This window comes from Pseudorca crassidens, chromosome 13 (genome assembly GCF_039906515.1).
Source record: "Pseudorca crassidens isolate mPseCra1 chromosome 13, mPseCra1.hap1, whole genome shotgun sequence".
NCBI lineage: Eukaryota > Metazoa > Chordata > Mammalia > Artiodactyla > Delphinidae > Pseudorca > Pseudorca crassidens.
In genome coordinates this window covers 12,537,667-12,551,085 of record NC_090308.1, presented here as the reverse complement: position 1 = coordinate 12,551,085, position 13,419 = coordinate 12,537,667, and the positions used below count along the sequence as shown (strand labels likewise).

At 39.9% G+C, this 13,419-nt stretch overlaps 2 protein-coding genes across 3 annotated transcripts in view; one reads left to right on the top strand and one right to left on the bottom strand.

Annotated features, from left to right (window-relative positions):
* The window catches only part of OPRM1 (opioid receptor mu 1), a 160,323-nt gene extending 157,088 nt beyond the window's left edge, over positions 1 to 3,235 (top strand). Inside the window, exon 4 of the mRNA XM_067701725.1 lies at positions 3,197 to 3,235. Coding sequence (XP_067557826.1) covers positions 3,197 to 3,235 — 39 coding nt within the window. The remainder of the gene's footprint in view (positions 1 to 3,196) is intronic.
* The window catches only part of IPCEF1 (interaction protein for cytohesin exchange factors 1), a 183,075-nt gene that overhangs the window by 77,648 nt on the left and 92,008 nt on the right, over positions 1 to 13,419 (bottom strand). For both annotated transcript variants that reach the window (XM_067701721.1, XM_067701722.1), the window contains 2 exons: positions 3,867 to 3,906; positions 3,095 to 3,264 (listed from right to left, as the gene is read on the bottom strand). In XM_067701721.1, the coding sequence (XP_067557822.1) occupies positions 3,095 to 3,264; positions 3,867 to 3,906 (210 nt within the window). The remainder of the gene's footprint in view (positions 1 to 3,094; positions 3,265 to 3,866; positions 3,907 to 13,419) is intronic.

The following is a 13,419-nucleotide window of genomic DNA, read 5'->3' as shown; positions in this document are numbered from 1 at the left end:
CTGCATCACATTCTATGCACATAATATGGGGTGTGAAAAATGGTAGATGAGTGTCTGGACTTGACCTTTCTCAAGGAAATCTGCGTAGTACTTTTTAAAGCAGCAAAGAGTGATGGAAGAAGGCAGTACACCATGCGTCAGTTACTAGGTAACAACAATGACAAAACGCTGAGAGAGGTGAGGGAGATGTCTCCTCGGGTTGTGTCAGGGAACAAGAGAGACAAGCAAAGGGATCCCGTGAGCTCACTTGTACTTGCACATAAGAACGGCCCCACGTTTCACTTCTAGAGTTGTTCTCTCCAAACCCCATTGAACACAGACAATAGGGGAGTTGAACCACATCATTTATCCTGGTCCCCGCATGGGGTCAGGTTGGCATATGACAACAACCGGGGGCTGAAGAGTCAAAGGGGCTAAAGAGGATCTATTGTACCCCCTCCCCTTAAGACTTGGGTCACTTGAAGAATGTACACAAGTTCTATGAGTCTCAGCCTTCCCAACTTTCTAAACGTGTTGACAATTGCTACCTTGGAGGGTATTTTGGAGAAGTTAAAAAGAGTGTGTATGAAAGGTACCTTGACTCTCCCTTGACATTTGGTAGGCATTCGATAAGAGGTGGCTCTGGCTGTGATGCTATCAGCTCCATTACCATATGAGAAAGCATAGGGAACAGGGAAGGTAGAAGAAACAGAAGTTTGTTCATAAGACATTGGTGCCTTGGGAGCTACTCCGTTGAATCTGAATTCCTTGAGTGGCAGAAAGTAAATAAATATTCTCAGCCTGAGGGTATGTGTTCGGCAATTATTTCACAGTTGATATTCACACAGATAGCAGGACTATGACCGTTAATTAAGTATTCACTGAGTAGCCTTTTTTCCCCAAAACAAACATATAATTAAGATGTCAGGGTGTGTGCGCGCGTGTGTGTGTGTGTGTGTGTGTGTGTGTGTGTGTGTGTGTGTGGAGAGATTATTCCTCTGTAACACAGAGTCATAGAATTAGGAAGTTGAAAGGGTCCTTCTGTTATATACCACAAGTTTAATAGAGTCATTCTGTGGCCAAATGACAGTCAATTTATTCTCCATTCAATGTTGCTAATCTAATTCTATTCGAGTACGTGAGATTCCTAATGCCTAAAATAGGTAATTCATTGCTCTTCTAAGAGAAACTTAAGCCAAATGAACTTATGAAGCCAAATAAGCCAAATCTGTAAGTATGTGTGGTTCCGAGGGGGCTCGATCCTATGAAGACAGGAGCAGTACCAGAACATACGTGCAGAATAATGTGACTGAATGAGAAAATTAATGCCATGCTTATATCTGAGTTTTGTTACTTCCCACAGATGTGTCATGCTCCATCAGCACCCAATCCTTCCAACAGCCTCGGAAAATTCCTAGAGAGCTATTAAAAGGTAAATCGGTAAGCCCTCTCATTTCATAGAAGATGCAAACTATCACTTGCACAACTAACCAAAAGCAAGAGCCTAAAATATTATAAACGAGAGGGAGAAAGTTATATTAACCATAATTAATTAACCTTCGTTAAGAAGGAAGCTGTATTTGTTCAGGAAAAATCCCTTAGGATAGAAGGTGAGACCCCAGCTCCAGTTTGCCTTAATTTGGGTAAAATTATCCCATGCTAGACAAGATGGTAAACGTATCCAGGAGGGGAGAAGAAAAGAGAGAAAAAGAAGATAGTGGAAGACTGCATACTCTGCAAGGTGCTTCTTTCTTGTGAAGCTCCCAAATATTTGATAAAATTGTTAAAACTCGCCAAAAGCTCAAAAATATATATTTTTATAAAACTCAGTGAAGAATTTTGTACCATGTTTTGGGTGAAACCAAATCTGTAAGCTTGGGAACAGGGGACAGGGGAGGGGGAGTACAGAGAAAAGCACAGGGGAGGATGCTTATTCCAGGGCACTGGAATTGGATTTGGGTCCAGTTTAATCAAATCCTTACAGGACAGGTGCCTTGGGTTATGTGGGTACACAACTTTTTGATTAGTGGCCAGTGAATGTAAATTTATCGACTAAAAATTTCACCCACAAACTACACGGGGCACTTATTTTACATTTATAAAGTTATTTGCCCTAAAGCTCTGTTGCTTGAGAGATGGGCATACACAAGTCATTTTAAAATAATGGTATCACGTAAAAAGAATTTTTCTGGCTTGTGGTCAATTTTTAAATGATTTTCCCTTAATGGATTAAAGGACATCCATTGCTGACCTTCACTCTACCACAAAGGGAAACTCAGGCTCTCCTGAGATCAGCAAATGGCTACTCGGTGTTCATGGAGAGAGTTCCTTTGTGAAAGGTCTCTACTCAGTATTCGACAAATATCGTTGTTTTCAGAATGTTTCAAGCCAGGAAAGATCAGTACACATTTTAACAGAAACTTTATTTGCAGCCCTTTCCAACAGAAAACTCGCCTGCAAAGCAGACCACAAAAGTGAAGTGCCTATTACAGGATAAATGAGGCAGGTTTCTTATCAAGTGCTGTCCAAGCATCATTAGTTTAATGCCTTCACTGTACATGCCAAAGAACGACAGATGACAGTCACCGACACAATGCCGGCACACAGGTTAGCGATTCCAAAACCAACCCACCTAATAGAGAAGGTCAGAGGAAAAAAAGATAATAAAGGAGGAGAAAAGAAAATAGCTTCCTGTGCACTGAATCAATTTACACCCCAATAGGTCTTAAAGTTGAGTCCCTTTTTTTTAGTAGAGATCTTAACAATGTCAAGTTCCCATATCAAGTGCTGTCCAAGGAAATCCTGAAATGATTAGCATCGACCATGGAAGAGTAACATTAATAGGCCCTGAAATCCTCCTTCAATAAGGATATATATTTGGATGCCCCTCTTCAACCAAAGATTAGTCAAGCAGGATGGTTTTCTCCTCCATCAAGTATAATAGAATAACCTACATACCTACAGAAACAGTTTCTAGAACTTATTTGTTTCTTTGCCCTGTTCCAAGTCCCAGAAATAAAAACGATCTTTCCCATGGGGTTCACCTGCTCCACAATGATCTTTGACCCACCCTTTGTTAAAGCGTCCTGGGACAGGAGGAAGACAGTGGACTCACCATTTGATTGCTGTACCAGTACAGTGATGATCCCTTCAGGACCACCCAGAACTTTTTCCATTTGTTGCCTAGGAAAGTTCCTTTTTCCTTTTTCTTACATAGCCACCCTTGGCAGTCAGCGTGCCCCAGGTCTTTACATGATATCCTCCTCCGACTCATCGTGAAAAAACCTGCAACAATTATGTGAAAAGGTAGGTAACATCGTACCCTGATGTATGTGTTCGCTGTTTACCTCCAGGAAGTTGGATTTTTGTACCAAGATTTACGCAAAGCAAATGCAAAAAGAAAGTAATTTATCGATTTTCTTTTTAACCATTCATTTGGTGCTTAGAAGGTACAAGATATGATCAAGGAAACAGTGAGACTCACATGCAAGTGTTAGTCTAAGAATATTCTTCAATGGAATAAGCTGAAAACATGAAAATCATGAGTCTGGCAGGCACATCACTGCACTAACACAGCTCGTTTCAACAATAATAGCAGTAGTTATGCAAGAGATGCTAAAGGGTTAATGTCCACCTAGAAACACGGCCACTTCCCCGACTCAGTGCCAGTCTTTCTAAGCTCTATTGACATACCACGGGGATTAACCCAAACGAACAGCATGCCGTCATTTCTTAAAATCGATCCAAAAGAACCCCAAATTAATCTGCCATCCACCTTCTGATACTAGCATTAAGACAGACAAAAATCAGATCCTAAAGAAGGCATCCAGGAGAAAAGGACTCTCACACACACACAAACGGGATAAAGAAACAAAAGATCTAATTACCTTTAGTTTTCCTTCTCTGCTTCTGACGCAAGGGAACCTGCTGGAAATGCAGGAAGGAAAGAAAAGAGGAAATTTCTGATTGTGTTGTAACATTTGTAACGAGAGAAAGAGGGAGGAGGTGGCAGTATGTACGAGCAGGATGGAAGCTAAAAAAAAAAACTCTCCAAGCAGAGCTAAAGGGGAGCTACTAGCTGAGGCACAAAATGTGCTAATTAGAATCAACAGACATGGAGCTGCACCTGAAAAACATACGTAACAGCATTTATCACTAATGTTTCCTGTTTGCACCCACAGGCATCTTTCCCACTACCGCTTTAGTTATGACAGGACACCATTCACTCAATATCTTAAAAATAATAAAAATATTTCCCTTTTTATTTTTTGTGAGAGAAGACAAAATTACGTTGTGCTTCTTTTTGTGCCATTTCTAAATAACAGCAATTATTTAAATAAACCTGCAAGATAACCATTGCAATGTCACAATACTACAGGTTCACATCAGATTGTTAAATTCATGGTCCTGCTAATACCATGGGGTTGCATCTAAGCCACATGAAGTAAACATCCCAGAAAAAAGAAGTTCCACAACCTCTTTTGGTGAGATCTAAGTACCTATCAACCCTCCTTATCAGGAAATTCTTATTTACATCTAGATTTAAATTGCATATTGCCTTAAGTATCTCTGAATGTTTCTCGTATGTTTTATGGAAGATAAATTAATTGCCAATTTCTATTTGATACTAGCTCTTCAAATATTCAAATCAGACAAAAGACAATCTGAAATACATGTTTTTCACAATACATTTTAAACAATTCATGTAAAATCATCAGACTATCAGCAAAAATAGAAAACAAAAAAAAAAATGCTTTCAACGGCTGTGTGTGTGTGTGCAGAGAGAGAAACATTTTAGATTAAAGAAGTTTCATTTTTTCCTCCACAATATCTAAACCGAATTTAGTCAAGTTTAATTGACTTAATCTTTTCTGGTAACAAGTGGAGAATTTGAAAAACATTCTACATAATTGAAAAGCAGTTCTAAAAATTGGTATGCAATCTTATTACAAGATTTTATAATGTTATTTTCGATGTACCTGGCTAGTATTCTCCATATCTAACTATTGATCTAATAGCTACAATGGTTCTACGATATGTTTGAAGAGGGAATATGACAGAGCGGAAATAAAATGGTATTTTAAAATCCAGAGGCCTGAAATCAACTCACGGTTGTCATACGTAGTAGCTGTGTTACTCGGGGAAAAATCCGTTTATTACTCGAAACCAACTTCCTCATTCGTAAAATCAAGATATTTATAATAATTCCAATCCTGTAGGTCTCAAAAATATTTAACAAGATTGTACCTGAAAATGCACTAAAAACTAAAAATACTTTATGTGACTATGTACTATAATACATGATTATAGGTATAAACAAGTACTTCATATCTAATAAACAAAAATTTCCTAGTTTTCAAGATAGGGAGGATTTGTATTTCCTTCAGCAACAATGATGAAGTTAAAGTGCTTAAATTGTATTTCCTGGGAAATCCCATACCGACTTTTTATTTTACAAATGTTAGAAGAAAATTTTATTCCTGAAGAAATTAATCATCCTTGTGAAAAAAGGACATGACAAAGGCAATAATTGCTCTAAATTTTAGTCAAGAGTAGACATGCTAGAGTCATGACACACAACTAAAATTTAGGCATTTTTGACCAAGTTCCAGTCTCAGCTTCATAAGATATCTCCCACACTGACCTGCATCTTGGTCTAAAATTCCCACCATTCCCTCAAATGGTCTCCTGAAGTCTTTTCTATAGGCAATTATCTGAGGTCAGCAAAACCTATTAACAAAATATATTAGCCCAAATATCTTATTTGCATAATGTATACCACTTGGATAGCTAGAACTTAGTTGAGAGCCAGGACGAAAGGTGAAGAAGAGAGTAAGTCAATTTAGATAGTGGGAACACTTTAGAAAATCTGGGCTCCAGGAGACCCCAGGAGGCACTCAAGACAAACTAAGAACCAGGGGAATAGGGAGAAAAGGGAGTTGTAGACAGAGGCATTCCTAGAACGTTCTGGCCCCATGTGAACAAGGTAAATCACATTAGCTCATACAAAAAAAGCAGCTCTGATAAGAAGAGAGAGAGGAAGTAGGCGAGGACAGCTGTAGGATCTGTAAAGGGAAGCATCACCCACTCCAAGCCTCCTGACTGGGAGCCAGTGAATCTCCTCCACCCATCGCTTATGGGCTCCCAGTGCAGCAAGGGCTCTCCAGCTCTACCACCCAACCTTACGGCTGGTTCTAGAGAAAGCCCCCTATCAAACTGCAGGCTCGGTCTCAACCTTGCCCCACGACAGGCCTCCGTCTACGCTATATTCTTGCACCTGGGCTGGATGAGAAGTGGGGCTCTAAGCAGCATAATACCTCAAGCAATGTGAGCACCCAACACCGAGAGGACTTTATTCAGACTTTTTTAAAGGGGGGCAGGGAGTTTAGTCATTGAGTCAGCCCTCCTCAGACAGTACTTCTCCTAAGGCAAATGATCGTAAAATCTATATAACTGTTCAAACTGTTTCCCCCAACCAGAAGCAGAACTGCATATTATAGAAATGATAAATTAGAGAGGATTTCAGTTTCACTTGAAATATATGAATTTGAAACCTAAACTGGTTTACATGAAAGAATGAAAACAATCTTGAGAACTTCGGTGAGTTTGAGATACATCTAACCCCTCACAACAGGAAATGGAACCCACAAACTAGTCAGTTTCATAAAGGTCTTACATGTGGTTTATTTCACTGGTGAGTGACAAAAAGCCGAGCAAGCAGTGTGTATTTTATGAGACAGTTTTTCCATAGGGAATTATAACAATCATAACAAATACCCGAAGCCTAATAAGATAGTTTCTCACACAATTTTCTTCCCATTGGCATGTTGTAGGTAAAACTGAAGAATTACTCTAAATTCTGAATTTGCCCTAACTTGGTTCTAAAACTTGAGAAAATTTTCTCTTTTAAATAAATATTTCCTTTTTATTGAAAAAGACTATTTTTCTTTTACTTTTTAAGGTGGTTAAAAAAATTCACTTGGTCATTAATCACTCAAAATCACACGTTGTATAAACGTAAAAAGGAACCAGTGTAAAAGATACAAATGGACCTCCTCTGATATTGAATGATGGTGCTCACACCCAAGATCAGGGTAATTATTATATTGACTTCTAATATATATAGTAACTATTAACTCTTACAGGTACAATTTACCCCCCATCATATATTAAAATTCACCATAAAGTGGTTTGTCATTACATCAAACTTCACAAGGGTCCTGGTATTAAGCAAAATTATATAGTGTTATGCTAGTCTTGATTTGTGGCATTTATCCAAGTTCCATGGTGTAAAACTTCACGATTGCCAATTTTAGCGCTACTTTAACGAAGCCACAACAATTCCTAAATATTTTAGATCCAAGCCAGCTCCAGCTGATAAAGCTATTAGGCATGTTTCTCCACAAACACCTTTGCTCCACAAACATCTTTCCTCCTTCCTGGCAAATTAAACTCAACTTTGTAAAGAGAATTTTAAAGCTTTTACATATTAAAATTTTACCTGTAAAAATACATGAAAAACTTGCTTAGTTTTTTTCAGAAGACTAACCACTTTAATATTACTTAATAAGTGAATATGAAAAGAAAATCTCTAATAGTGAAAAATGAAGACAGATAAGAGACTTTATAATAACAATAGACAGTAATTGAAAACAATGATAGCTAAGAAATATATATAAAGCTTATACTCATATAATGTTTGCCATAGGCCAGTCACTGCTCTGAGTCTTTTCATAAATACCTGGATTGAATTCTCACAACATTTATGGCTTAGGTGCTATTATAATGCACATTTTACAGATGAGGAAACTGAAGCAAACGGAGGTTCAGTATTGTGCCCAAAGTCACAGGAGTAAATGGTAAAATGCAAATATTTGTTTCAAGAGTAAAATTCACAAAGTAGTAGGCTTTAAGGAATTTGCTTTGGTTGTTGATGTTATAACGGAGGAGGACAGAGAAGCAAGGACTAGAGTCTGAGGGGAAGCTGGAAGCAATGGCACTTTCTACACAGAAGAGAAATTCGAGAAATATTATAAAAGACGGACTAGGGGGCTTCCCTGGTGGCGCAGTGGTTGAGAGTCCGCCTGCCGATGCAGGGGACACGGGTTCGTGCCCCGGTCCGGGAAGATCCCACATGCCGCGGAGCGGCTGGGCCCGTGAGCCATGGCCACTGAGCCTGCGCGTCCGGAGCCTGTGCTCCGCAACGGGAGAGGCCACGGCAGTGAGAGGCCCACGTACCGCAAAAAACAAAACAAAACAAAAAAAGAAAGACTAGGGCAAAGGGGAAGAAGAAAGAGAGAGGAGAAAAGGAAGGACGGACAGGGAGCTGAGGGGGAAGAGGAGGAGGATTTTAGAACATGGAAAGTGAGGGAGAGCAATGTGCCAGGGAAAGAGTTTCTAGCTTAAGCAATAGGATAAATGACATCAATATAGAGGACACGGTCATATATACTGAATTATAATATATTCAGTAATAAACATATTGAGTTTGATGTACATAAGAGGCATCTGATGGAAATAGTATACATAGTACTTAAGGGTTTAAGGATTTGGAGGAAATCTGGAATAAAGACATAAAATTAGGAATCATCAGTGTACAGAGAGTGGACGTCTTGAGTTTGGATAAGATAACCCAGATGTGTAGAATGTCAAAGGGTTGAAGTCAGAATCCGAAGGAAGACCAGTATGTTTACACAGAAGCAGCAGGAAAGGTCTAGGAGACTGAGCAGAACAGCACAGGACAAAAGGAAACCAGAAGAGGAGCTGCCATGGAAGTGAGGGAGAGATTGAAGGGAAAGATGAGTCCAAACCATTAAATACTACCAGTGTCAAAGAGAAAGAAAAAGTTACTGGAGACCTTGGCAAAACAGTTTCATTGTCGTGTTGGCTGGAAAACAAATTCCAGTAGCTTGGGGAGGAATGGGAATTAAAGAAGTCAACACGGCACTGAAGATTAGTCTCACCAGAACCTTGATTGAAAAGAGGAGACATGATAGTAACAGGAGGGCCTAGGGCCAAAAGAGAGATCGTCACGTGTTTTTTCAAAACCACACTCCTGTGCTTATAATCTCTCCTGCAGTAAATTCCAGATACACACTTACTCACTGATAGTGGGGAGTGGAAATTGAAAAGCAATTTAACAACATGGTATCAAGAGTCTCAACTCTATCATATTCTAACTCACTGAGCACACAGCTCTTTCTTCCTTCTTTTCTTTCTTACTCTTTGATTTTACTTTTAAGGTAATGAAATCTAAATACACTCATGTCTCCCTATGTACAACTTCCCTCTCATTCACCCCAGGTTACACTAAGCTGAATGTGATTTTTATCATTCCCATGCGATTTTAGTATTTATAAGCAACACTCACAATACTATAAATAATAGCATTAATGGAAATACTTAATTTTTAGTATTGTGTTTTTGAGATTTTTTTCCATGTTGAGACAAGTAGCTCTAATTCTAATATAGCACTGTAGTGAATGAAAATGACACAATTTATTTATCCATTCACTTAATGACCCACATTTAGTTTACTATCACAACACTGTTGCAATTAACAACTTTGTATAACTGCACTGTGCCCCTGGACACGTGTTCCTCTGGGCTAGAGTATTTATCTGAGAGTGGACTTCATGGTCATAGGATACGTGCATCTTTAATATTGCAGGTATCCCCAAATTGCTTTCAAAGTGTCCTACTTATAATCCCTCCTGCAATATATAAAACTTTTAGTTCTCTACAACCTGGAATATATTTTGGTCTTTTCTTTCAAAATTTCAGCAATCTTTCTACCTGTTTCTTTTTTTTTTTTAACTATTCCATTATTTTCTGCTCTTAATTTTCTGTCTTAATTTTTAATCTGTTTATCTCCCTGTGCCATACATGTCCTGCATAAATTTGTCAATTTACTAACACTCTTTTAGAAAGTATCCAACGTGGAATGTATGCCATTTACTGAGCTTTCTATTTCAAACATTATGGTTTCTTTTCCAATACCTCAGTTTTTTCAAAGCCCACTTGCATTTTATACTTTTTCATTTGTGCCTGCTTTTCTTTCAAAATTGTGCAAAAGATTCTTTGAGCTTCATACTTAAAATTTTTTGTCATGCTTTAAAATTTTGTTTTTATGTAAAATAAAGCTATACTTGAATTTTGTATTTGAGAGTCTATCTTTCTTAGCATTTCTCAAATCTGTTTTGGACTTTTAAGTTTGCAGAATTGTGAGTGGAAGGGCCTTATGTTCTCTCCCCCTCCCTCTCTCTCTCAGTCTCTCCCTCCCTCTCTGCTCCCCTTTCCCCCATTACGGCCGCACCTCCCTCCTTATCCGTTTGGACGTTGCCTCCACCTGATGTGGAATCGGTCCTACAATCAGGTCCTGACGCCGTCATGGGAACTCCTGCCTATCCAGTTGCTGGTCTGGCTGGTGACTAGGTTTAGCTCCTGATTTTGATATGTGTCCCTATTCCTTCCTTCTTAGGCCCTCAGGTAGCTTGTGGAATTGTGTAACCCCAGGCAGTGCTTTTAACAACTGTTTTCTCTTTTCATCTTTAGCCCCTTTCACAAGTGGGGGAGCTGCCGTTTACCACTGTCATTGAGAAGTGAACGTAGGGGCTTCCCTGGTGGCACAGCAGTTAAGAATCCGCCTGCCAGTGCAGGGGACACAGGTTCCAGCCCTGGTCAGGGAAGATCCCACATGCCACGGAGCAACTAAGCCCGTGCGCCGCAACTACTGAGCCTGCGCTCTAGAGCCTGCAAGCCACAACTACTGAAGCCTACAAGCCACAACTACTGAAGCCCGTGCTCCTAGAGCCCGTGCTCCACAACAAGAGAAGCCACCGCAATAAGAAGCCCGTGCACTGCAGGGAAGAGTAGCCCGTGCTCACCGCAACCAAAGGCCGTGGGCAGCAACCAAGACCCAACACAGCCAAAAATAAATAAAATTTAAAAAAAGAAGTGACCATAGTTCTCTCATATTTAGTGGAGCGTTTTCCCACCTCCCTAACCTGGACCAGGAGGCAAACTGCTTCCTGCCTCCAGATGAGGTAGGTGCCCAGCAGGCCGTAGCTTCAGTCATGTTGCCACTTTTTATTTCTGATCCATAGAGATGATTACTGTGTTTTTGAGCCTAACTGTGCTTTCCCTGTTTTCTATGTTTCTCTTTGTCTGTCATTGCTCTGTATTTACAGTAGAGTGGAGTGTCTACGTGTGAACCTGCAGAACCATTATTGAATGGAAGCCAGTCATTTAATGTATGAGATTCCATCTTGAAATCACAGTTTAAGTGTCAAGCGAGTCCCTTCCCACAGTAGCTTCAATATCCCACCAAGACATCTGTCCAATTCCGTTCCTGGCACCTTAGACTTTTTTCTATCCTAGAGAAATGTCAGACACTTTAACAACTCCATACTTCTGAATGCTTTATTCTCTTCCCCCATTTTTCATCTGCTTAATGCTTACTCATCCTTTCAGATCGAGGTCAAATGCCACCTCCACCATAAAGCCCTTTCTGACTTTAGAAGGCATGAGCTCTTATAAAAATCTTACATTCACCCAGTGTTATTTATCTGTAGTCACTGTAACAATTGATTTATATTATTTCCCAAAGATCTTCATGATAGGTACTATTTTTACCTTCCTTTTCACGAAAGGAACTTCATCTCGGTGTGCTTAAGTAACTTCCCCTCAGATCACACATAGCTAGTAGCAGAGCCAAGACTAGGACCCAGGCCAGTCAGGCTCCTACGCCTATTGTTTAACTCAGTGTTACTACTTCTTCTGTCTTTTATATTCCACAATGCATTGCTGATGCCTCTTAAATGGATATTATAACCTATCTGTTTATATATCTGAGTGGTACATATATGGTAGTAACACAATCCATCAATGGTCCAACCCTCTATCCCGCACAGCTGCTCAATCACTTCCCCTGTTAATGTTGCTTTTTATCAAATCTCTTTTATCAGCTCTGTTGTTGAATGATGACTTTGTTTAGAGTCAATGATTGGCCAAGCATTCAAGATAGAATTGACATTCTTGAACACGTCATGACTTCAAAATCTAGCACCTAGAGGGATGCCTGGCACATAGGAAGCATTCAATAAATATTTACCAAAAGATTAACCGGGTCTTGTATTAAATTTTACTTCCTATAATGCCTTAATAATAGTGCCTGGTACAAGTGGAGATTTAACAAATATCTGGAAAGCCATCTCTACTGTTTGATTACTCAGAGCTGAAAAATACCTCTGCTAACATCAGCAGAGAAAAGCAACATAAAAGTTGCTCCAACATCTTTCTTCCCCCAGAGAGGCACATACACAGAGAAAAGCCCCTGGGATCAGCGGACACGAAGTTTGAACCCACCCCGAGAGATGACCCTTGGTGTTTCCTTGAAGGTAAAATACTATTTCCTCAAGAAACACAGTAGCTCTCCAGCATCCTGTTTTAACCATATCCACCAAATACTAAGAATCAGGAACCCAAGAAGTAGGAAGGCGTGGGGTGGAGGAGAGGCGCTGGGAGGAGGGACACAAGTTTTCCAGTGGTAGCTAACAAGCCCTCACCCAGGCATCTGTTCCCCAGATAGCTGTCATGCACTTCTCCACTCGAAGTCCTACTTGGGGCAGAAAATATGCAAAACAGTCTCCTGTGTCCAAGGCAGCATTGGCACAGCCAATTCAACATAGAGTTCTGTTGATGGAGCCTAAAAAAACAAGGTGCCAACATTTCAGCTCTTTCTAGTTGATCAAAAAGGTGGAAAATAGATTCCTCACTTCATCCCTGAATATCACCACATCCCTGAGACACACACCATGAGCACAGGGATGGAGTGGGGGGCAGAGCAGGTTCCCATGGGGGCTGGAATCGTATCTGGGCTGCTCACAGCACACAGTACACATAAAGGCCAGGCAATACACGTTCTGTGAACAACGAATGGAGAGCTCTCTTGTGAAGAAACGCATCGGGGCCCAGTCTGCTGTTAGATCACCACACAGATGACAGTCCACGCAACAGCAGATATAACCCAGTGACCACCGGGCCAGAAGCAAATGTCCATTCACATTCAGTGAGCTTGTCCTAATCAGCAGAAAACTGAGCAATGTAACCATGATTTATACGCAGAGACTTTCATTTCAGGAAAAAGTTTTCACTTGACATTTTTTCCAGGCAATATTTACTGAAGTAAATTTATTTTAAACAATTTTCGAGAAAACACTGTCATAAAGTTTTGATCTAAGATGATTCTGACATTTCTTCCCCACTAGAGCAGTCCCTGAAAGTAATCCCTGAAAGCTTTAGGTAAAAGAATTATGTACGATGGTAAAAGAGGTGATGTGTACATTCCCTCTGAGCCTTGTCATCATTAGATTAAGGCTGTTTTCCTTCTCTAGGCAGAATGTTGTTACTAAAATCTGAGACCAGAGAAGTTTCTTAACC